Consider the following 22,607-nt stretch of genomic DNA (forward strand, 5'->3'; position numbering starts at 1 on the left):
GAAGATGTGGCGAAATTGTAACTTTTGTACACTGATGGTAAGAATGTAAAATAGTGCAGCCACTTTAGAAAACAGATTCTTTTAAAGTTAGACATTTACTATATGATCCAGCAATTGCACTCTCAGGTGCAAGAAAAATGAAAACACACATCCACATAAAATTTTGCACAAATATGTTCATAAAAGCATTGTTAACAATAGCCAAAAAGTAAGTACATCTCAAATATCCATCAACCAATGCGTGGATAAATAATATGTGTTATGTCATACAATGGAATATTACTTACCCATAAAAAGGAATGAAGTACTAATTTATGCTACAACATGGATGAACTTCAAAGACGCTATGCTAAGTGAGAGAAGCCAGATGCAGAAGACCACAAGTTATATAATTCCATTGATATGAAATATCTGGAAAAAAGCAAACCTATAGAGATTAGTGGTTGTCTGAGGCTGGGCATGAGAATGAGGAATGATTGAATGGGCTTGAGGAGTGATGGAAGTGTTCAAAAATCGGATTGTGAGGGAGTTTCCTGGCGGTCCAGTGGTTAGGATTTGGCGCTTTCACTGCTGTGGCCCGGGTTCAATCCCTGGTCTGGGAACTGAGATCCCGCAAGCCATGTGGCACGGCCAGAAAAATTTTTTTAATTAAATTAAAAAGTAAAATAAGATTTATATATAAAAAAATTGGATTGTGATGACGGCTGCCCAACTGTAAAAATTTACTAAAAATCATTGAAATGTACACTTAAAATGAATGAGTTGTATGGTTTATAAGTTTTACCTCAGTGAAGTTTTTTTTTTTTTTTTAAAGTGTTTTAGGATTGGAACATTTTGGCCTGAATGGGGTCTGAGATATTAAGGAAACACCAAGACCCTACCTGACACTTGTGGCCAAGTGGGGAATGATACAAGCAGAACTGCCGTGTCTGGCATTATAGGACTTTGGTTTTAAGAATCACTTTCTTGGACTTCCCTGGCGGTCCAGTGGCTAGGACTCCACGCTTCCACTGCAGGGGGTGCGGGTTTGATCCCTGGTCAGGGAACTAAGATCCAGCATGCCACACGGCCAAAAAAAAGATCATTTTCTTGAATTGAAAACCCACAAGATAACACCTCCCCTCAACATCAGCCCACACTCTAGGGCAGCCAGGGGCTTTGAGGAAAGGGTGCTTGGTGACACTTGGGTCTTCTCATTTTATGAATAAGCCTAAGGTTTGCAGTTGAAGAAACAAGAACAGACAGGGGACAGCATGGAGGTGGAGGAGAACACCATGCCAGGCCACGTTTGAACGTAATGATCCCTGCCCTGCCGTGACTTTTCAAGCCGTCTGTGCCAGTTACAAGCAGTCTGATCTAGTGCGTTTGTTCTGAGCCTCTCTCCAATGTTGTTCTTCCCATCCACGAGTGTCTTCTTTTTATGATTTTTCCTAAATGTGTTGTCACAGAACATTTAATTTAAATGTCACACCACGTGAGCAGAAGGGTTCAGTGTCTTTTCTCCTGCTGACTAAACTCTCCTTTGGGAATCCTGAGGTTTTTCTTAAACAGCACGTTAGTTTATCCATTTTTCTTTTGTTTTTAATTTCATTTACGTTTTTTGGAAAGTTTCCTTGGGGGTTGGGGATCTGAGGGGAGGAGAATTTATAAGCAGAGTTAGCTAGGTTGTTGGTCTTGGGAAGACAGGTGTGGAAATAATGGAGGTGCCGCCTTTGTTTACACTGCTCACCGCCGTCCCCAGGATGTGCCCTTTGGGTTGTGGCTTCTGGCATCTCTGAGCCCCACACACACCCTCTTTCTCTCTTACCCTCTCCTTATGGCTCCGCATTTGGGAGGCATCTGGCTACAGTAAGAGTCATCTCTGGCCTCAGATTGTGTTTTCTCTTGTAAAAGTTTTCCACGTCCTCTTTCCTGACAGAACTACACCTTTTTTTTTTTTTTTAATTGGAGTATAGTTGCTTTACACTGCTGTGTCAGTTTCTGCTGTACAGCAAAGTGAATCAGCTGTACATATAACCCCTCTTTTTTGGACTTCCTTCCCATTTGGGTCATTACAGAGCACTGAGTAGAGTTCCCTGTGCTATACAGTAGTTTCTCATTAGTTATCTATTTTACACATGGTATCCATCGTGTGTATATGTCATCTCAATCTCCCAGTTCATCCCATCCCCTTTCCCCCTTGGTATCCATACATTTGTTCTCTATGTCTAGAACTACACCTTTTAAACTCGTTCCCCTCCCTCCAGCCATCGTTCCAGCTGCCTTTTGATACTGAAACATATACCTCTAATATCTTAAACTTGCCAAAAGCAAACTTATTACACCCTCTGTCCCTCCACCCTGCTTTGCTCTAAAACAAAACAACACAAAACCTTTCTCTCCTTCTCACGGTCCTTCTAATGTGGATGGTGCCTGCGGGGATTGAAGCCTCAAGGTCATCTTTAGGGAAGCTTCTCCTCCCTGCCATCCCCCCTCTCGTCCCCACCACCTTAAGTGAACCCAGCTTTCCACTGCAGATGCTCACTGTGAAATTAAAACAACAACAAAATGTCATTTTTTTGCCTACCAGATTGACATGTCTTGACAGCATCTGTGTAGTTGAGGGCGTGAAACGTGGGACTGTGAATTAATTCAGCGTTTCCCGGGTCTGGTCTGTAATCATCTAAAATGCCCATACTCCTTGACTTAGCAAATCCATTTCTAGGAATTCATCCTACAGAAATATTCCCTTACGCACAAGAAGCCTTATATTATTGTGATTATAATAGCATTATTTATAGTAATGAAAAATTAGAAACATACTGAAAGCAGAAAAATATGTAATTGTTTCTGTAAATTATGGTACAGGCATACATTAGAATAAAGCCATTAAAAAATGGTAACGTAGCTGTCTTTTAGTTCTTTTGAGTCTTCCATAGCAGGGGTCCCCAAACCCTGGGCCATGGACAGGTACCGGTCCGCGGCCTGTTAGGACCCGGGCCGCACAGCAGGAGGTGAGCTGTGGGCGAGCGAGTGAAGCTCCATCTGCCGCTCCCCATCGCTCGCGTCACCGCCTGAACCATCCCCCACCTCCTCCCCTCCCTGGTCCGTGGAAGAACTGTCTTCCATGAAACCGGTCCCTGGTGCCAAAAAGATTGGGGACCACTACTCCGTAGCATCTAGCATAATTCTTGGTATTTGATAAGTGCTTAATAGAATCTGGCTTTTCTTTTTTAAATGTACTCTTGTACATAATTTTATAATGTTATACCTAACATACTCTTAAAGTAACCTAAGACTATAGTGTCATATCATTCTTATTACTTCTTAATAAAAATCACCTTAGTGACCTCTGGTTAAGCATGGTAGATTAAACACATGTGCTTATATCTGCCCCCTCTCAAGATCCCACCAAAATTACAGTAAGGAAATTTAAAAATTTAAACCCACAAAGACAAAGGGAACTGGAATGGTACTAACAGTACGTGAGAGATACCAACAAAATTTTGGAGGATAAGAAAGCAGATGGCCAACGGTAACTGAATTAGCAAAGGAGAGAGAATGAAATCGTGACTTTCAGAGGGGAGGGGGCGCTGCCACCGCGGAGCAAGCTGATTTGTGCCACGGAATCCCTGCCACGGAACTGGAGGCACCAGGTTTCCTGGAAGGCAGTGGAGCAGGGGAGGTTAAATTGGAGTTATGTTTGAAAGCCTTTTAAGAGCAGTTAACCTCTCAGGTTCCCTCCCCGACTCCCAGCAGCAGGGCGGCTGCCTCCCTTCCCTGTTGCCCTCCATCATGGCAGGGCTTCTTCTCTGGGAACCAGAGAGGTTCTGGACTTGGGAACTGCAGGTCCAGCAGAAGGGGCCAGGCTGTTGGGGAGGTCCTCCCAATCCCCTTTCCTTCTGCTTCTCTCATGAAAGCTGCAGCAAAGCCTTTACCCCTCGGACAAGACATTGAAGGATCTCAGCGAAAATGAACAGCCCCAAGGGAAGGACCTCCAGACACTGACTTCTGGGAGACCCCGGGAAAAAGCCAGTCTGTCCCCAGTCACGCTGTGGTGACTAGCCCTGCCACAGAGCTTCCCATCTGCCTCACCTCAGTCGAGGGTTCCTAGACATTTGAGGAAAGGCTCTTACCTGAAAGAGTGGAGCCCAAACAGACAGAAACCAAAAAACTCCAAGGAAACAGAGACAATGCAGAGAGCAGAAGAAAATTTCAAAATGAATATTGTTCTCCTCAGAGAGATCAAAAAGGATATTGTTCACGTAAAATAAAAGCAGGATGCTTAAAAAAAAAAAGAAAAAATAAGTTAAACACTCTCAGAAATTAATAATTCGGTAGAAATGAAAAATTAATTTCAATTAATTTTTAAATTGATGGAGGGCTGGAAGAGAAACTTGAAGAAGACACTCAGAAAGCAAAATATTAGAGAGAAAAGGTAAGAAAATTAGAGGATCCAGGAAGCCCCGTCTGACTAGGGAGAGTTCTAGAAAAATAGAACAGAGAATACGAAAGGGAGGGAATTATCAAAGAAATAATACTCAGCACAATGAATGAAAAAGATGAACACCAAGGCACATCTTTATTAAACTTAGATGAGAAAATCCTGCAAGCTTCTGGAGGGGGCGGAAATCACGTAGAAAGGGAAAGGAACATTAGTTTATTGGAAGCTAGAAGTCAGTGGAACAATGCCTTTAAAATTCTAATGAAAATTATTTTTAGGCTATAATGCTATACCCTGCCAAACTGTCAGACAAATGTGAGCACAGAATTAAGGCGTTATTTTTTTGTTTCTTTGTTTGTTTTGTTTTGTTTTTTTGGCCACACCATGCGGCTTGTGGAATTTTAGTTCCTTGACCAGGGATCGAACCCAGGCCCTCGGCAGTGAGAGCGCTGAGCCCTAACCACTGGTCCACCAGGGAATTCCCAACACGTTTTTAGAAATGGAAGATCTGAAACTCTTTATCTCTGTATACCCTTTGTAAGAAAACTACAAGAGGATGAGCTCCAGAAAAATGAAGGAATAAAGCAAGCAAGAAAGAAGACATAGGAGCCCCGTGGGGATTTCCCGAGTTAATGGCTAAGCAAAATCCCAGCCTAACAGCTGTGCAGCAGGACTTGAGAGTAACCAGACCAGACCAGAGAGATAGAGGGCTGGAGGGTGGAAGCCTCCAGAATCAATATTTCAAAGAGGAAAATGGAACTGATAAAACACCTGTGGCTGACGATTACTGAGAGGGGTTTGAGTGACAAGCACGTGGAAAACAAAGGAAGCTTAAAGAACAAGGCAATAAATTAGCCCTAAGAAAAACAAAAAAATTGTGCAAGAAATGTAACAACTTAGTTCAACAGTGAATAATATTTATGTGGTCGTAGTACTGGAAATCCTAAATATTGATTTAACCAGAATTTTCATGGGGGAAGAGGGAAAATAGTAGTAAGTTAAGCGATAGAGATTTAAAAGCATAAATCAAGAAATAAGCAATTATACCCCAATAAAGATGTTAAAAAAAAAGAAAAAAGAAATAGAAGCACAAGCATTTTATTAAGAAGCAAGGAGGTAAATGCCAGATAAAACAGTCGAAAGAGTTAAATTGGTTATCCCTGAGGAATCAGGGATGGGAAGAGGGGCAGGGCTGTTATTTTCCGTTAAAGCCTTATAGTGCTATTTTAAATTATAAACTATGATTTTTTTGCATAAACGAATTAGGTTTCAAAACAATTTGAGTTCCTTCTTGTAACAACCTAATGAGGCCACACGAACCCTGTTTCTTACTCCTTCAGGAGAACATTGGATGCTCACATTCGCATCTGTTCTGCTTGGAATGTGTTTATTACCTTCCTGTGACTTCTCTTATCCCAGAAGGGAAAGGCTTTCTCTTTCATTCCTAGTAAAATAGTAGAATTTTGTGTTCCAGGGCCATTACAGATTTTTCAGATGATATTACAGATTACAAAAGGATTTTCTTGAAAATATCATTTCAGATTTTTTTCTTAAGTCATCACATAGAAATCAGTGCTATCCTATAAAAGCTTTCAAAAAAATTACACCCACGTGTCATTAAGGAGAAAACACGGGTTCTGTATGACCCAAAGGCCCCTGGCTAGCAAAAGACAACCCTGGCTTCTATGTCTGTTACCCTGAAGCCTAGCTGTCAGATGACACAGACCAGTGGCTTAGGGTAGGGATGCTTTTTCTCTATGAATCTCCACCAATCATGTTTATCCCATTCTGGATTAACTCATGCTGACAGCTTCTGGGGAATTGAAAATATATCCTAAAATGACTTAAGTACTTTGTTCTATTCTTTGAAGGTGAAGAAATTGGCTAGATTTAATTCTATGACCTATCTGCAGTCTTTTATCATGAAACACAGCTAAGAAAAAGCAATGACTATCCTTTCTTTAAAAAAGTTATAATCCATCCTATGCAGATTGAGAGATTATAGCAAACCAGACTGCTTGGGATGGGTGGTGTTTTTACAGTCTTCTTCTCTCACATGTCTTAATGGAGGCCTAACTTGATCCAGGGAGGCACTGCCAGGTTCTGTGTCACAGGGACCCTGGGAGTTTATGTTTTCCCCACCTGGATATGTGTCACTGTGCCAACTGCTATTATTTATGGCATAGATGGCATATGGCATAGATGGCATATGGCATAGATGGCATATGGCATAGATGGCATATGGCATAGATGGCATATGGCATGATAAATGGCATAGAAAGTCCCCAAACTGTTCGCAGATCTGAGACTAAAATGAAGATAGAAAACTCTTCCCCAACTCCATCCTCACCTTCCCTGCATTTTTTTGATGCCTGGACTCCAGCTGCCTGTGGGTTCAGACTCAGATGAATCAGAATGGAGCAGTCCTGCCCCTGAAAGGTTCACAGCCCACCTGGAGACAGAGCACACACCCCAGACCCTGTGGGCCCCTGTGGGCCCCATAGATGCTCAGGGATCTACCGAAAGAGAGGGGAGAACAGTAGAACAGTGGGCTCTGGGAGCGGAAAGAGGGAAGATAACACCCCCCTGAGTGTGGACATTGGTCAAGCAGTGGGAGGCTGGTTGGTTCCTAGAGAAGGTGCATTTGGCCCAGACTTTGAAATCGGGGTGGCAGTCGACAGACTGAGATGGGGAGAGAAGATTCCAGGCAGAGGTTATGCATGTGATCTCATAGAGGTGGGAATGGAAAGGGGCTGACTGTTTTCGAGGATGGGGAGATTCGAGCCCAAGATACAAAGGGCTGGGTAAAGATGAGACCAGAATGTCAGAGGGGTGGGCCTCACACGGCATTACTGTAAGGAGTTTGGACTTCATTCTGCAGGTTACAGGAAGCTATTTTTTCATTCTTTTATCCATTCAGCAGCTCTTCATTTACTCAACCTATGGTTTTTACTGGGGCAGCTTCTAATTTTAGAGGAGGGACCCAGATGCCCTGCGGCCAGTATAGTCAGGCGTCCTCATTTGTCCTGGACAGTTCCGATGTGCACCTGTCATTCAGGGCATCTCATGTGATTTAACATTTGTCATGGATTTTTTATTATTTTAAAAGAAATATTACTCCTGAGAGTTGCTTTAAAATAATGCAAGATGGGTTTGGTAGAGCTTCCCTTTGTGCTTCCATCTTCTGCCGTGGTCTTGTCTAGAAGGGCATCGTACACTGATGCAGTAGGCAGAGTTCTCTCTTCAGCATGTGGTTAAATGTGAAAGACAACCAGTGCAAACCTGTCTCCTTTTTCCCAACACAGCTAAGACCTTTCAAGGACAGCATTCAAGACACCCACTAATCACGTGAAATAGCTTGGGCTTTAGCCACTAGGTTCAGCCACTCCTTCCACTCTTGGGTGGTAGAGGGATGAGTGTTTGATGCTTCTGGTCCCAGAAGCCAGGTGGCACCAGTGCTGTGACCAGTGAGACACACAAAGCCACCAGGCTACCAGTTGGCTGGTTCAATGGACAACATGGGAAGTATAGGTTCATTGTACGTGAAATATATGCTGGGGAAAGGAGGCTGAGCTGTCCTGCTGTAAAACAGCCTGAGTGTTCTTGCTAGAGTGGTTTCGTTATTTATGGCTTGGTATAAATCTACAGCTCTTTATTTTATAAATCAATATTTTATTGTATGGTAGTGCTTTTTTATTTTATTGTTGGGTAATGCCTTTTTATTTTGCAGTAAACCCTTTCAAGAACAAATAGCTAAAAAGACAGCTCACGTGTAGTGAAAAATTAAGTAGTGAATTTCCAGTTCTCAGGAAAAGTGATGACGAATGCATAACTCGCCCAGAAGATTTGTCATCACTAACATCTACAGTAGGGTCCTAGTGATACCATGAGCCACAGGAAAAGCAGAAGAGGCACATCTGTGAAAAGATGTGAGCAGTATGGAGGTGCCTTAAAAAACTGAAAATAGAGCTACCATATGATCCTGCAATCCCATTCCTGGGCGTATATCCGGAGAAAACCATAATTTGAAAAGATGCATGCACCCCAATGTTCACTGCAGCACTGTTGACAATAGCCAAGCCATGGAAGCAACCTAAATGTCTGTCCACAGAGGAGTGGATAAAGAAGATGTGGTACATATATACAATGGGATAATACTCGGCCATAAAAAAGGATGATGTATAGCCATTTTCAGCAACATGGATGGGCCTAGAGATTATCCTAAGTGAAGTAAGTCAGAGAAAGGCAAATACCACATGATATCACTTATATGTAGAATCTTAAAAAAAAAAAGATACAAATGAACTTATAAACAAAACAGAAATAGATCCACAGACACAGAAAACAAACTAATGGTTACCAAAGGGGAAGGGGGAGAGGGATAAATTAGGAGTTTGGGATTAACATACACACACTACTATATATAAAATAGGCAAACAACAAGAACCTACTGTATAGCACAGGGAACTATAGTCAATATTTTGTAATAACTTATAATGGAAAAGAATCTGAAAAAGAATGGATATATGTATATGTATAACTGAATCACTTTGCTGTACACCTGAAACTAACACAACATTGTAAATCAGTTATACTTCAATAAAAAGTAAAAATAAAATGACTTCATTCAGAGTTTTAAAAAAAAACGAATACTCTACATTTTTAAAAATTTCTATATGTTATTTATATATATATATATTTTAACATCTTTATTGGAGTATAATTGCTTTACAATGGTGTGTTAGTTTCTGCTTTGAAACAAAGTGAATCAGCTATACAGAATGCTCTACATTTAAACCTGACTTTTTCTCCTCCCGCAGGCAAAACCTAAACGAGTAGCTTTTAGCCCAACTGCCTGTCTCCCCATCCTGGCTGGACTTTCCTCAGAGTTCCTGTTGCCCTGGGTGCTGCTTTGTTGTGCCTTCACATTTTTCCCGTCTGCATTTTCCCGTGGCAGACTTGAGTGGCCCTGCGGGAGCCACCTTCTCCTCTCTGGTTTTTCCTAAGCCTTCACCCTCAGGCTTAGGATGCATGACCGCTTCTTGCTCATTTCGCAGCCAGGTCTTCCATCAGAAGACCCATTTCTTTTCCCATCTCGAGCAGTACCCATGGCTGCTGACTGTCTTCTCACCTTCGCTGCCCAGCCACAGATAAAGGCGTCAGGGGTCATGACGGTGGTGCCGGAAGAGCCAGTTAGACTTTGCAGGAGCCAATGAATTTACAGCACGTACCTCGGTGATGCCTCTGAATTCACTCTTTTCTGACTGCTTCAAATCGTCTGTCACCTCCTCTCCTATTCACACAGCCTGAGACCGTGTCCGCTTCTTGGTGGCCATATTTCAATGCTGATTCATATGGAACTTATAGGCACCAAAAAACAACAAAGAACAAAAAACAACACAGTTGCCTGTCACCGAGCTGCTGGGTCAGGACAACTGGCACGTGTCACTATCCATGTGTCAATCAGGATAATGAACCCAAAGTGTAAAGCTGTACCAAACAACCCCCCAAATCTCAATGGCCTGACACAACAAACGGTTATTTCTTTTATAAATTTACTCATTTTATTTATGTTTGGCTGCATTGGGTCTTCGTTGCTGCACACGGGCTTTCTCTAGTTGCGGCGAGCGGGGGCTACTCTTCATTGCGGTGTACGGGCTTCTCACTGCGGTGGCTTCTCTTGTTGCGGAGCACGGGCTCTAGGTGCGTGGGCTCAGTAGTTGTGACACGTGGGCTCAGTAGTTGTAGCTCTTGAGCTCTAGAGCCCAGGCTCAGTAGTTACGGCACACAGGCTTAGTTGCTCTGCGGCATGTAGGATCTTCCCAGACCAGGGCTCGAACCCGTGTCCTCTGCATTTGCTGGCGGATTCTTAACCACTGCGTCACCAGGGAAGCCTTTATTTTTTTTCTTTATTTTATTCAGGTGTAGTTGATTTACAATGTTGTGTTAATTTCTGCTGTATAGCAAAGTGATTCAGTTATACATATATATACGTTCTCTTTCGTTTTCTTTTCCATTATGGTTTATCACAGGCTATTGAATATAGTTCCCTGTGCTATACAATCCATCATTCCCCCACCCCACCTCCCCCTTGGCAACCACAAGTCTGTTCTCTATGTTTGTGAGTCTGAACGAAGGGTAATTTCTTGCTAATGTCACAGTCCAGTGCAGTTGGATGGCTGTCCCGGGCAACTCTCCTTTGAGCATTAGCTCCTGTGTGCCTGTGCCATCTCCTAGAACCTTCCTGTTTCCTCCCTTGAGTCCCCTCCTTAGAGCAAACAGAGAACTCTGAAAGGATTGCACAGAGGACTTTTATGGCTCGGCCTGGACGGGGGTACCTCACTTCACCTGCATCCCACTGACCAGGACCCAGGCACCTGGCCCCAACCTAAGTGCAGTGCAGGCTGGAGCATGTCAACTTCCTGTGTGCCTGGGGAAAGGAACCGAGATCAGTGAGCATCTCCTCAGCTTCTGCCACGGTCAGGCCATGGGAAACACAGTCGGGTAGAAGTCAGGACACCTGGGCTCTGCCGCCGACTTGCTGGGTGGCTGTAAGTCATCATAACCACCCTGAGCTGTTTCTTCCTTTTCAGAAGGGTGCCACTACTGCTTGCCTCATACCTGTTAGTTAGTTTACATTGTTACATAAACTTATGTGCTAGTAATAGGAGTTGTGGTCTGCACTGTTTTTTTAAAATTAAGATTATAAGGATTCCAGTCATTTGTTCAATAACTACCTTTTGAACTCCTGTAATAGCTAAGCATTGAACTAGCTGTGGGCAACCTCTGGTCTCTGGATGGTACATTCTGGTGAAGAGACAGATGATACATAATCTGTAAAGAAATAACACGGTTATACGGTCAACATGATCTAAAGCAACTGAAGGGCTCGGGAGAGACCCCTCTGGAAAGGTGACACTTGAGCTGACAGTTAAATAATGAGGTAGGTAGAGGCAGACTTGGGAATATCGGGGAGGAGAGTGTGCCGAGCAGAGGGGCCAGACTGTGCCGAGCAGAGGGGCCAGACTGTGCAAAGGCCCTGAGGTGGAGAACCAGCTTGCAGGCTTCCTTGAACAGCCAGATTGTTGCGTGACAAGGAAAGATGAGGTCAGAGAGATAGTCAGGGGCCATATCATACAGGACCTTAAACCTCTTATTGCTTCAGTTTCCTTACCTGTAAGTTGCAAAACTGGGCTAATATCAACTTCATAGGGTTGCTGTAATTAAGTGGAATAATATATGTCAAGGGCTTAGAAAAATACCGGCACCTTTTATACACTACTTAAGTGTGTGATTATAGGTACAGTCAGGATTTTATTCCTGCCATGCTGGGAAAGCTTTGGACAGTTTTCAGCAGAGGAGTGTAACCTCATCTCCACTGGTTCTCATGGGCTGGGCTTGAGGTAGTTGGGGGTTTCCACCCTCCTTCCAGACATAAGGATGTAACAGGGTTTTTTTTTGGTAAAAACCCTAACCAAAAAAAATATATATATTTTTTCAAAACATCACGTTATTTCCATGAATCAAAATGTATGTCTTATTTTCCTAATGTTTGTAAGATTCCATCTTTAAAAAGAGGAGTATTTAAATAGACACAGATGATGGGAATTCCCTGGTGGTCCAGTGGTTAGGATGCCTCACTTCCATTGCAGGGGCCACAGGTTCAATCCCTAGTCGGGGAACTAAGATCCAAGCAACGCGGCACTGCCAAGAAAAATAAAATAAATAAATAGAAGAGACACATGAATAAGATCTTGAAGCTTCTGATTTATCCCCCTCTTCAAGCCTAGCCAAATATTTGTGCGTAATTTGTACATACATTTCTCTGGATTACATTTGGAGATGTAAGTGAGTTGACACAGGGCTGCCATGCCTCTTGAACTTGCTGTAAATAAAATGTGGCATTTTAGAACATGCTTTCTGAAAGGTCTGTTTGTGGAAGAAGAAAATCTAAGAACATTAAAACAAGGGCTTTTTAAAAAAATCAGACAGGCTGCAGAAACAGATCTTTTTGCTCAAATTAGTAAATGCTGCGTTGGGGGAAGAAAAGATACAGACACACAGGAGCGTTCCCTCTTCTCCCGAAATCTATTCCTCCACACAAAAGCAGCTGGCTTCTATGTGCATTTTTTTTTTTTTTGCAACTGATAGAAATAGATTTACTTTAATAATTTCAAGTTGAATATATACATTGATAGCCAATAACACAATTTTAAGTCCTCTGTCATCCGCTCGGTTATTTATTTATTTTTACATTAATTAATTTATTTATTTCGGGCTACGGTGGGTCTTCACTGCTGCATGCAGGCTTTCTGCAGCTGTGGCAAGCGGGGGCTACTTTTTAGTTGCGGTGCACGGGCTCCTCACTGCTGTGGCTTCTCTTTCTTGCCTTTGCTCATAGTATCCTGAAAATGCAAATGACCAGCTCAGAATGCAATTCCCCATTCATTCTCTGGCAGCAACCCTGGCATTGGCATCCAGCGACTTGGCATACTTGCCTGTGACCATAAGGACACCCCGCGGGCTGTGGGGTGAGCTGAGGTCACTGTTGCAGTGCTGGGCTTTGGCCCACACAGGACTCGGCTACTGACAGGGAAAATCACAAGCCAAGAATGATTTTTGTACAGGCAGGTAATGAATCCCTTGGTCAATAGAATCTCAACAACTTGGTAGCCTTGTCTAATTTGCTACCCCCAAAAAAGTACCTTACTTGAGTTTCTGCATTGTTAGCATTTACGGGAGATTTGAGATATAAAGTTTCCCCAAAGATATGTCTTCTATTTTTGGTAAAGAATGACGTAGAAAGGAGAGGGGCCTTCTGGAGTTTTGCTGCTTGGTGGGATATGAAATTAAAACCCAAGAGGCAGAGCCACCCAGAAGGTGCCTCGTCCAGGATTTGTGCAAAGAAGCCGGTGGCCATTTAGCTCTTGATGGATTCATTCATTTAATAAATCTTTATTATGCACCTCTACTTGGGGCCATGTGCTGTCCAGAAGATGGGGATGCAACAGTGAACAAGGCGGGGGGTGGGGATCCTTACCTTCTAGAGCTCCATCTTTCAGGGAAAACGGACGCAAAAACATAACTATGTATTTTGCATGGATACATATATATAAAAGTATTTTGCATGGCACAGAAGAAAACTCACTCAATTTGTGACAGTGGTTGCTTCTGAGAAAGGAGGGAGAATGAGGCTATGAATGAGGACAAAGGAAAACTCATTTTATCTGAAATTATGTATTTACTTTTTAAAGGAGACGTTAAAAAATGTGTTGACAGAATGTTAACAATAATCAATTCTGGCTGGTTGGTACCCAGGTGTGTGTTATATTACTCTCTGTTTCGTTCTATATTTTTTTACATCCCTAACAAAGAAAAATCAAGGGTACAGACCATAGATTCTTCAAGTGGAAGGTCATCTTCAGAGAATATGCTTTCCAAAGTCCTTTAGAATCATAATCCAGGAACTCTTAGCAAAGTTCACCTCACAGAGCATCAGACAGTCTTGGTTCCTTATATAAATATGAAGAACAGCTGTTGTGTTACAGCAAAAGGGTTTGATGCAGTGTGCATCTCACTTGCAGTAGAATTTCTCTTTGGCCTTCAGTGTGAGATGGCATTCGCCTGTGGTTCCAATAGACCCACAATGGGTACAGATCTCCCCTGAAACCATCCTTCCAAAGAGTTTTTGTCCGGGTTGTTGGGTTTTGTGTTGAAAGTTATACAATGTAACCCATTTTCTGCTTCTGATATATTTGTGTCTCATTCTCAGAGAAATTTCAACTTTTCATTGCATCGAGACCAAATAAAGAATGTTGGAGAAGGAAAGATTTATCCCATTGGGAATGAGTATCCAAGGCTTGGATTCCATTTCAACAGCCTGACCACAGTCACCCAGTTTTCTCAGTGTCACGGAACTATGATGAATGAAATGAAACAAGGCTATGATGCCCCATGTCCCTCCTTGTTGCAGTCGTCCAAAGACTCTAGGACAGTCTCCCTCCTTTCTTGTAAATTTTAGCCCCTGGCTCATGGTCACTGTCTTCAGCACCTTCCTTGTCATCATTCGCAGTAATTTCAATATCTACGCGGATGATCCCCTTGGGTCCTTAGCTTCGTCTCCTCCATCGCTCCTCAGCCACCCACTTCCACTGTCATTGTCCTTGCCTCTACCATGATCTAGGTTGTTACTGCCCTCACCCTACTGAGTCCTGATTTCTATGCTTATAACCCAACTTGGATTCCACGGTCCACCGTTATGGTCATTCTCCTGCCTACGTCCTCTCCCCCACCATAGTCCTCACTTGGCAAACACCCCTCCACCTCGCAACCTCCCCACCCAGCACTGCTTAAATCCAGCTCCAGCCGCTCTGCACCTCCACCCAGGGAGCTGAACGTGGCTGGGGAGAAAAAGAACGCAACCATGCAGAGAGGACTCACTTTTTCTTTCCTTTTGAATGAAGTATAGTTGATGTACAAGATTATATAAGTTACAGGAGTACAACACAGTGATTCACAATTTTTAAAGGTTACACTCCATTTATAGTTATTATAAATTATTAGCTACATTCTCTGTGTTGTACACTCTATCCTGTGGCTTGTTTATTTTGCACATAATAGTTTGTACCTCTTACTCCCCTACCCCTATCTTGCCCTTCCTCTCTGCCCTCTCCCCACTGTGGTTTACTCTCTATATCTGTGAGCCTGTTTCATTTTGTTCACTGCTTTGTTGTACTTTTTAGATTCCACATATAAGTGATATCATACAGTATCTGTCTTTCTCTGTCTGACTTACTTCACTTAGCCTATTACCCTCCAAGTCCATCCATGTTGTTGCAAATAGCAACATTTCATTCTTTTTTTATGGCTGAGTAGTATTCCATTGTATTTATCTTCTTTATCCATTCATCTGTTGATGGACACTTAGGTTGCTTCCATATCTTGGCAATTGTAGATAATGCTGTTAAGAGCATTGGGGTGCATGTATCTTTGAATTAGTGTTTAGTTTTTTCAGATATACACCCAGGAGTGGAATTGCTGGGTCATATAGTAGAAAGGACTCACTTTTTTTTTTTTTTTTTTTTGCGGTACGCGGGCCTCTCACTGTTGTGGCCTTTCCCGTTGCGGAGCACAGGCTCCGGACGTGCAGGCTCAGCGGCCATGGCTCACGGGCCCAGCCGCTCGGCATGTGGGATCTTCCCGGACCAGGGCACGAACCCACGTCCCCTGCGTCGGCAGGTGGACTCTCAACCACTGCGCCACCAGGGAAGCCCGTGGTATCACATTTTGATCATTTTCTGATCATGGGATAAATAGAGATTGTATGCAACAAAGCAGAACAAAAAAACAAGGCATTCTACAACAGCTCTCTCCGTGAGCATGCTTAAAAATTTAATTGCATTTTTTGCTATCAGCTTCTTAGACTGTGGCTTTAGAGCTTCTGATATTCACACTTAAGATAAGCTTCCAGCAATTAGAATGCAACCATGTCAAAGCCAAAATATCCCTCTTCTTGTGACTACTCTGTTACAGCTTCTACATTGGGTGTGTATGTGGCAAAAAAGGCAAATAACACTGAAACACTTCTTCTTATTATAGGAAAAAAAATTCATGGCATTTACCAGCATGGGGAAGCCATATTTATAAGAAAGCATCTGTTGATCTTTGAGTCTGAGATAGTCTAAGATGAAGCAGTCAGTGTTGCTTGTGTTTTTTTTTTCTTTAATCACTGACCTTTGTCATCTGTAAGCTTTTATGGAATGAAATTCTTATTCTATTGAGTATGAAACAAAGCTGATCAAGACTTTAAACAGCTTGGATGAAGAAATTAAAATAGTGTGAACTGGGAAAGAAATGGGGCTTTCGTAAGAATCCTGCCAAATGCTTTTGTAGCCATTTTCTCTACCTATTCGGGGAACAAGGAGGGAGGAGGAGATTATGGTGAGGAAAGTCTTATGAGAAAGTGAAAACATATCTTTTTCATCAGTGTATTGTGTTTCAAGGCTGCCTGTTATACAAAGTTTTCACCTGGAAAACAAATAAAAACTCAGCGACTTTGAAAAGAGATGATTCACCAATTAATTAATATAATCATTGTAGATATTTGATCTGGATTCTTCAGGACCCAAAGTGGATTATCTGTAAATTAACTGCACAATTGCCAAATCACCCCTTCAGTTTGAACTTCATAGAAACATTCTGTATATTGAGATCGTCCTATTGTATTATTCGTGAAAAATGACATTTCAAATGTTGCTTTGCCAAGCACTATCTCTGAGTGCCATGGTGCTTTGAAATATGCGGATGTGCGCTAAGGTCCAATCAGGACTGGTATTCTTTGTCAGCAATGACTTATCAATTAATAAGACTGAGGCAGTATTTTGCAGCTTTGTTGAGACAGACTCCCTAGGAATAAGCTCCTGTACCCCAGAGAATCGTGGAATTTGTCAAAAGAGAACAAATGCTTATCTTTCACTAGGAATGCATTATGGTGGAAAATCTTTTCTGGCCTAGTTCAGAGTTGAGGGAAGAAAAAGCACCATTTTGGGTATTAAACTTTTATCTGCTTATTTTAGTAATTGGCTAGATGTGACGATTTCAGATGTTTTCATGACACGGTTTTCCACTTGGCCCTTTTCTTGGCAGGTCCCCGAGGGAAAAGTAGTAGTTCTTAATTTCCGATTCATAGACCTGGAGAGTGACAACCTGTGTCGCTATGACTTTGTGGACGTGTACAACGGCCACTCCAATGGCCAACGCATTGGGCGCTTCTGCGGCACGTTCCGGCCCGGAGCTCTTGTGTCCAGTGGCAACAAGATGATGGTGCAGATGATTTCCGATGCCAACACAGCTGGGAATGGCTTCATGGCCATGTTCTCTGCCGCTGAACCAAATGAAAGAGGTATCGTTTCCACATAACAGCAATAATAAGGGCTCACAGTTGTTGAATGCCTCCTGTGTGTCAGGCACTGTTCTAGGCACTTTATATGGATTTACTCATTTAATCTAAAGTTTAAGAGCAATTCTTCTCAGACAGAGAGCTAATAAATACCACCAAACCATCAAGAGACCATTAAAAAGTCAGTCTTGAGTCTTCCTTGGTGGTCTACTGGTTAAGACTTCGCCTTCCAATGCAGGCAGTGCAGGTTCAATCCCTGGTTGGGGAGCTAAGATCCCACATGCATTGCGGCCAAAAAACCAAAACATAAAACAGATGCAATGTAGTAACAAATTTAATAAAGACTTTAAAAATGGTCCACATCAAAAAAAAAATCAGTCTTGCCAAGGGGGAGGAAGGGTGGGGGAGGGATGGACTGGGAGTTTGGGGTTAGTAGTTGCAAACTATTACATATAGAATGGATAAACAACAAGGTCCTACTGTATAGCACAGGGAACTATATTCAATATTCTGAGATAAACCATAAAAAAAATCAGTCTTTTTTAAAGCCATATATATTCTTATAAAAATTCAAATGTAGAAATTCATGGAGTAAAAATGTGAAGCCTGCATACAGATATACACATACAGCTATAGAAACATTTCATCCCATTGTAGTCCCCTCTTAGAAATAGCCGTGGCTGGTAGTTCCCATGCCATCTATATGCACTTACTGATATGTATGTACTTTTGCAATAGTTTTTAAAATATGTAAGTAGTATCATACATTCATATTGTTTCACAACTTTTTCTTTACACTTCATACTACGAGTTGGGATCGTTCCGTGTCAGTACATGTGCGCTCCCAAGGGTAGAAACCTCTACCCTTGGAAGACAACCACAGTGGTCAACATCTGTTAAACTTACAGCCTTCCGCCTGCAGGCACTCCTAATCTTTTCTTGCTTTGGGCTACAGTGCAACATCGCTGGTTTGAGAGAGCAGCCAGAACTTTTGGGAGGAAATCCCAAAGAAGAATTGAGGCACAAAAAATTTAGGTGTAATCCAGCTAAATCTTTGGCTAATGGCTAAACTCTGCATATATGAGGGAGAACTCAATTGGCCTGGTACAAAAGCATCATCTGGAGGTTGAAAAAAAGAGATTACAACTGCTGCCCACTACCAGGGCAACAGACTTTGAGCTTGGGTCTAGCCAAGTTGAATGCCTGCTAGAACAAAAGTCACTTTTTATAGGAACACAACAGAATCTAGAGACTTTATAATGTATCATTCATAATGTCCAGTATCCAATCATGTGATGAAACCAGGAAAGTGTGTCCATATTCAAGAAAAAAACCAGTCCATAAAAACTGACCCCAAAATAACCCAGAAGTTACAGTTAGCAGACAAGCACTTTAAAAGCAGCTATTATAAATGTTTAAGGATTTAAAGGGAAATATATGTGTAAAAAATAAACAGATTGAGAATCTCATAAAAGAAACTATATCAAAAAAGAAAATGGTAATACTAGAGCTGAAAGATACAGAACATGTAATTTTTTTTTGCGGTACGCGGGCCTCTCACTGTTGTGGCCTCTCCCGTTGCGGAGCACAGGCTCCGGACGCGCAGGCTCAGCGGCCATGGCTCACGGGCCCAGCCGCTCCGCGGCATGTGGGATCTTCCCGGACTGGGGTACGAACCCGTGTCCCCTGCATCGGCAGGCGGATTCTCAACCACTGCGCCACCAGGGAAGCCCCGAACATGTAATTTTTTAATTTACCTGATGGGCTTACAAGCAGATTGGAGGTGGTAGAAGAAAAAGGCAGTGGATTTGAATAGAAATGATCCAACCTGAAGAACCAGGAGGAAAAAGATGAAAGAAAGAGAGCCTCGGAGACCAGTGAGACAATGTCAAGCGGTCTAACACATGTGTAATTTGTGTCCCAAAAGAAAAAGAGAGTGATAATAATGCAGAAAAAATATCTCAAGAAATGATGGCTTGAGGCCACCCAAATTTCGTGAAGAACATCAATTTATAGAGCCAAGAAGATCAGCAAATCCCAAATAAGATAAATAAAAATGAAGCCAAACCTAGGCACATCATAATTAAATTACAGAAGTCGAAAGATAAAGAGAAAAATCTTAAAATCAATTAGATAAAACCCAAATTACATACAGAAGAACAATGGTATGAAGGATGGCTTTCTTTTAATCAGAAACAATGGAGGCCAGGAGGCAGTGGAACAGCATTATTAAAGTGCTGGAATAAAAGTATCAACCCAGCATTCTACAGCTAGTCTTCAAAAATGAAAGTAAGTCAGAAAGAGGAAAACAAATACCGTATGCTAACACATATATATGGAATCTAAAAAAAAAAAAGGTTCTGAAGAACCTAGGGGCAGGACAGGAATAAAGACGCAGATGTAGAGAATGGACTTGAGGACACAGGGATGGGGAAGGGTGAGCTGGGACGAAGTGAGAGAGTGGCATGGACATGTATACACTACCAAATGTAAAATAGGTACCTAGTGGGAAGCGGCTGCATAGCACAGGCAGATCAGCTCGGTGCTCTGTGACCACCTAGAGGGGTGGGATAGGGAGGGAGGGAGGGAGGGAGGGAGACGCAAGAGGGAGGAGATATGGGGATGTATGTATATGTATAGCTGATTCACTTTGTTATACAGCAGAAACTAATGCACCATTGTAATTATACTCCAATAAAGATGTTAAAAAAATAGAATAATAGTAATGGTAAAAAAAAATGAAAATGAAATAAAGACATTTTCAGATAAACACCTGCATCACAAGAAGTATTTAAGGAAGTTTCTCAAGTTGAAGGGAAGTGGCCCCACAGGGTAACTCAAAGGTAATGGAAGGATTGAAGGCCACTGGAAATGGTAAATATAGAAGGCTATATTCTATTTTCTTCTCTAATTTCTTTACATGTGTCTGTTCAAAACAAAGCAAACAAAAAACTTTACCACTCTATTGTGGCAAGCGTAATGTATGACATAATATATATGACAACAATTGAACAAAGGATGGAGGAGCAAATGGAAATATACAGTACGTGAAGAAATACACTGTTAACTCTAAATACGCTGTCCTTGGAGAACCCATTAAAACTGCAGTCCTTGGAGAACCCATTAAAAATGCACATATTTTAGCTAAAAGCCAGAAGATTAAAATAGAATACCAGAATTATTGAACAGCCCAAAGAAGGCAGGAAAGGAAGTGCAGATGGAACAAGAGAAAGGTGTGACAAATAGAACAAAATAGTAATTGGCACACTGTCCAAACATGTCAGTAAATACATTAAAGGTAGAGGATTAAATACTCTAATTAGAAGACAGTAATTATTAGAATGGGTTCAAAAGCAGAGCCCAACCATAATTGTCTAAAAGAAAGCACTAGAAATACAAAGACAAAATAGGTTCAACATAAAAGGATGGAAAAATACGTACCATGCAAACTTCATTAAAATCAAAACTAATGCTTATAAAAGGCAATGTTACAAAGATGAATAGGCAACCTACAGAACAGGAGGAAATATTTGCCAAACTACCTCATAAAGGATTTGTATTCAAAATATATAAAGAACTCAACAGTACAAAGATAAAGATCCCCATGAATATAAAAATGGGCAAATACTTGAACAGATACTTTCCAGAAGAAGATATATGAATGACTCATAAGTACATGAACAACTGTTCAGTGTCATTACTTAACTGGGAAATGCAAATTAAAACCACAATGAGATACCACTGTGGTTTTACATACCAGCCGGGTTGGCTAAAATAACTGACCGCACTAAATGGTGGCAAGGATGAGATGCAACCAAAGTGCTCATCCCTTGAGATGTAAAAAATGCTACAACCGCTTGGGGAAAAAATTTTGGTAGTTTCTTATGAAGTTAAACATCTACATCTACTCTTGGCCCAGCAATTGCATTCCTGGATATTTATGCAAGAGAAATGAAAATACATGTCCCCAAAGAGATTTATACAAAAATGTTCATAGCAGCGTTATTCGCAGAAGCCCAGACTGGAAGCAAGCCAAATGAATATCAGCAGGAGAATACGTGAACAAACTCTGGTTTCCACACCCCAGAATACTACTTAGCAACGTCAGGGAACAAACTACTAATCCACACAGCAACATGAATGTATCTCGGAAATTGTACTAAGCAAGAGAAGTCAGACGCAGAAGAGGACACACCGTATAATTCCATGTATATGAAGCTCTAGAATAAAACTAATATAAGGTGAAATTTTTTAGAAAAATGGCGCGAAGAGCCAGCAGACTGACTGACAAGGGATACAGGAATTTTGTGGGAAATGATTCTATTATAATCATAGGAGTGTGGCTCACACGGGCAGATTCATTTTTCAAATTTTTACAGCTAAGACTTGTGCATTTCAGAGTATTGAATTTACCTCCCCCAAACCTGTAAAATGATAATAATAATAATAATAATGCAGGTGGTGAGCATTGGGTAGTGATGTTGATAGAATAGTAAAATGATGATAATTGTTGAAATTGGATGATGCATACATAGAGATTCATTACATTGTTCTGTTTACTTTGTATATGCTTGAAATTTTCCATGAATTAAAAGTTACAGATGGACTTCCCTGGTGGTGCAGTGGTTAAGAATCCGCCTGCCAATGCAGGGGACACGGGTTCGAGCCCTGGTCCGGGAAGATCCCACATGCCGCAGAGCAACTAAGCCCGTGCACCACAACTACTGAGCCTGAGCTCTAGAGCCCGTGCGCCACAACTACTGAGCCCATGTGCCACAACTACTGAAGCCCTCATGCCTAGAGCCTGTGCTCCGCAACAAGAGTAGCGCAATGAGAAGCCTGCGCACCGCAACGAAGAGTAGCCCCCGTTCGCCACAACTAGAGAAAGCCCCTGTGCACCAACGAGGACCCAACACAGCCAAAAATAAATAAATATATATATATTTTTAAAAAGTTACAGAAATTACTTCAGGCTCAATTTTTATAACACATTGTCTTAAATTTAGAGACTTCTTTTAAGAATGATTAGCTTCTGTGTCACAGAAATATTTTTAGTAAAGTATATTAATTCCTTTCAGTGTTTGTTAGTTAAGTCCCAGTAAAATTAAATGTAAAACTTGTATTAAAATGTCTTTCTAAAATTATTTCTGTGAACCTTTTTGTAGTCGGTTCACCAAAAAGTTCATTTGGTTTTTTCCATAAGATGCTACAGGAAAAACCCAAACGAACTTTTTGGCCAACCCAATACATATGCATAGAGATTGGTCTGAAATGATGTTTGTCACA

At 41.7% G+C, this 22,607-nt stretch overlaps 1 protein-coding gene across 1 annotated transcript in view; it reads left to right on the top strand.

Moving 5' to 3' along the window:
* PCOLCE2 (procollagen C-endopeptidase enhancer 2) overlaps window positions 1–22,607 on the top strand; it is a 71,290-nt gene that overhangs the window by 28,471 nt on the left and 20,212 nt on the right. The window contains exon 3 of the mRNA XM_060149156.1: window positions 17,069–17,324. Within this exon, the coding sequence (XP_060005139.1) occupies window positions 17,069–17,324 (256 nt within the window). The remainder of the gene's footprint in view (window positions 1–17,068; window positions 17,325–22,607) is intronic.

This window comes from Lagenorhynchus albirostris, chromosome 5 (assembly GCF_949774975.1).
Source record: "Lagenorhynchus albirostris chromosome 5, mLagAlb1.1, whole genome shotgun sequence".
Taxonomy (NCBI): domain Eukaryota; kingdom Metazoa; phylum Chordata; class Mammalia; order Artiodactyla; family Delphinidae; genus Lagenorhynchus; species Lagenorhynchus albirostris.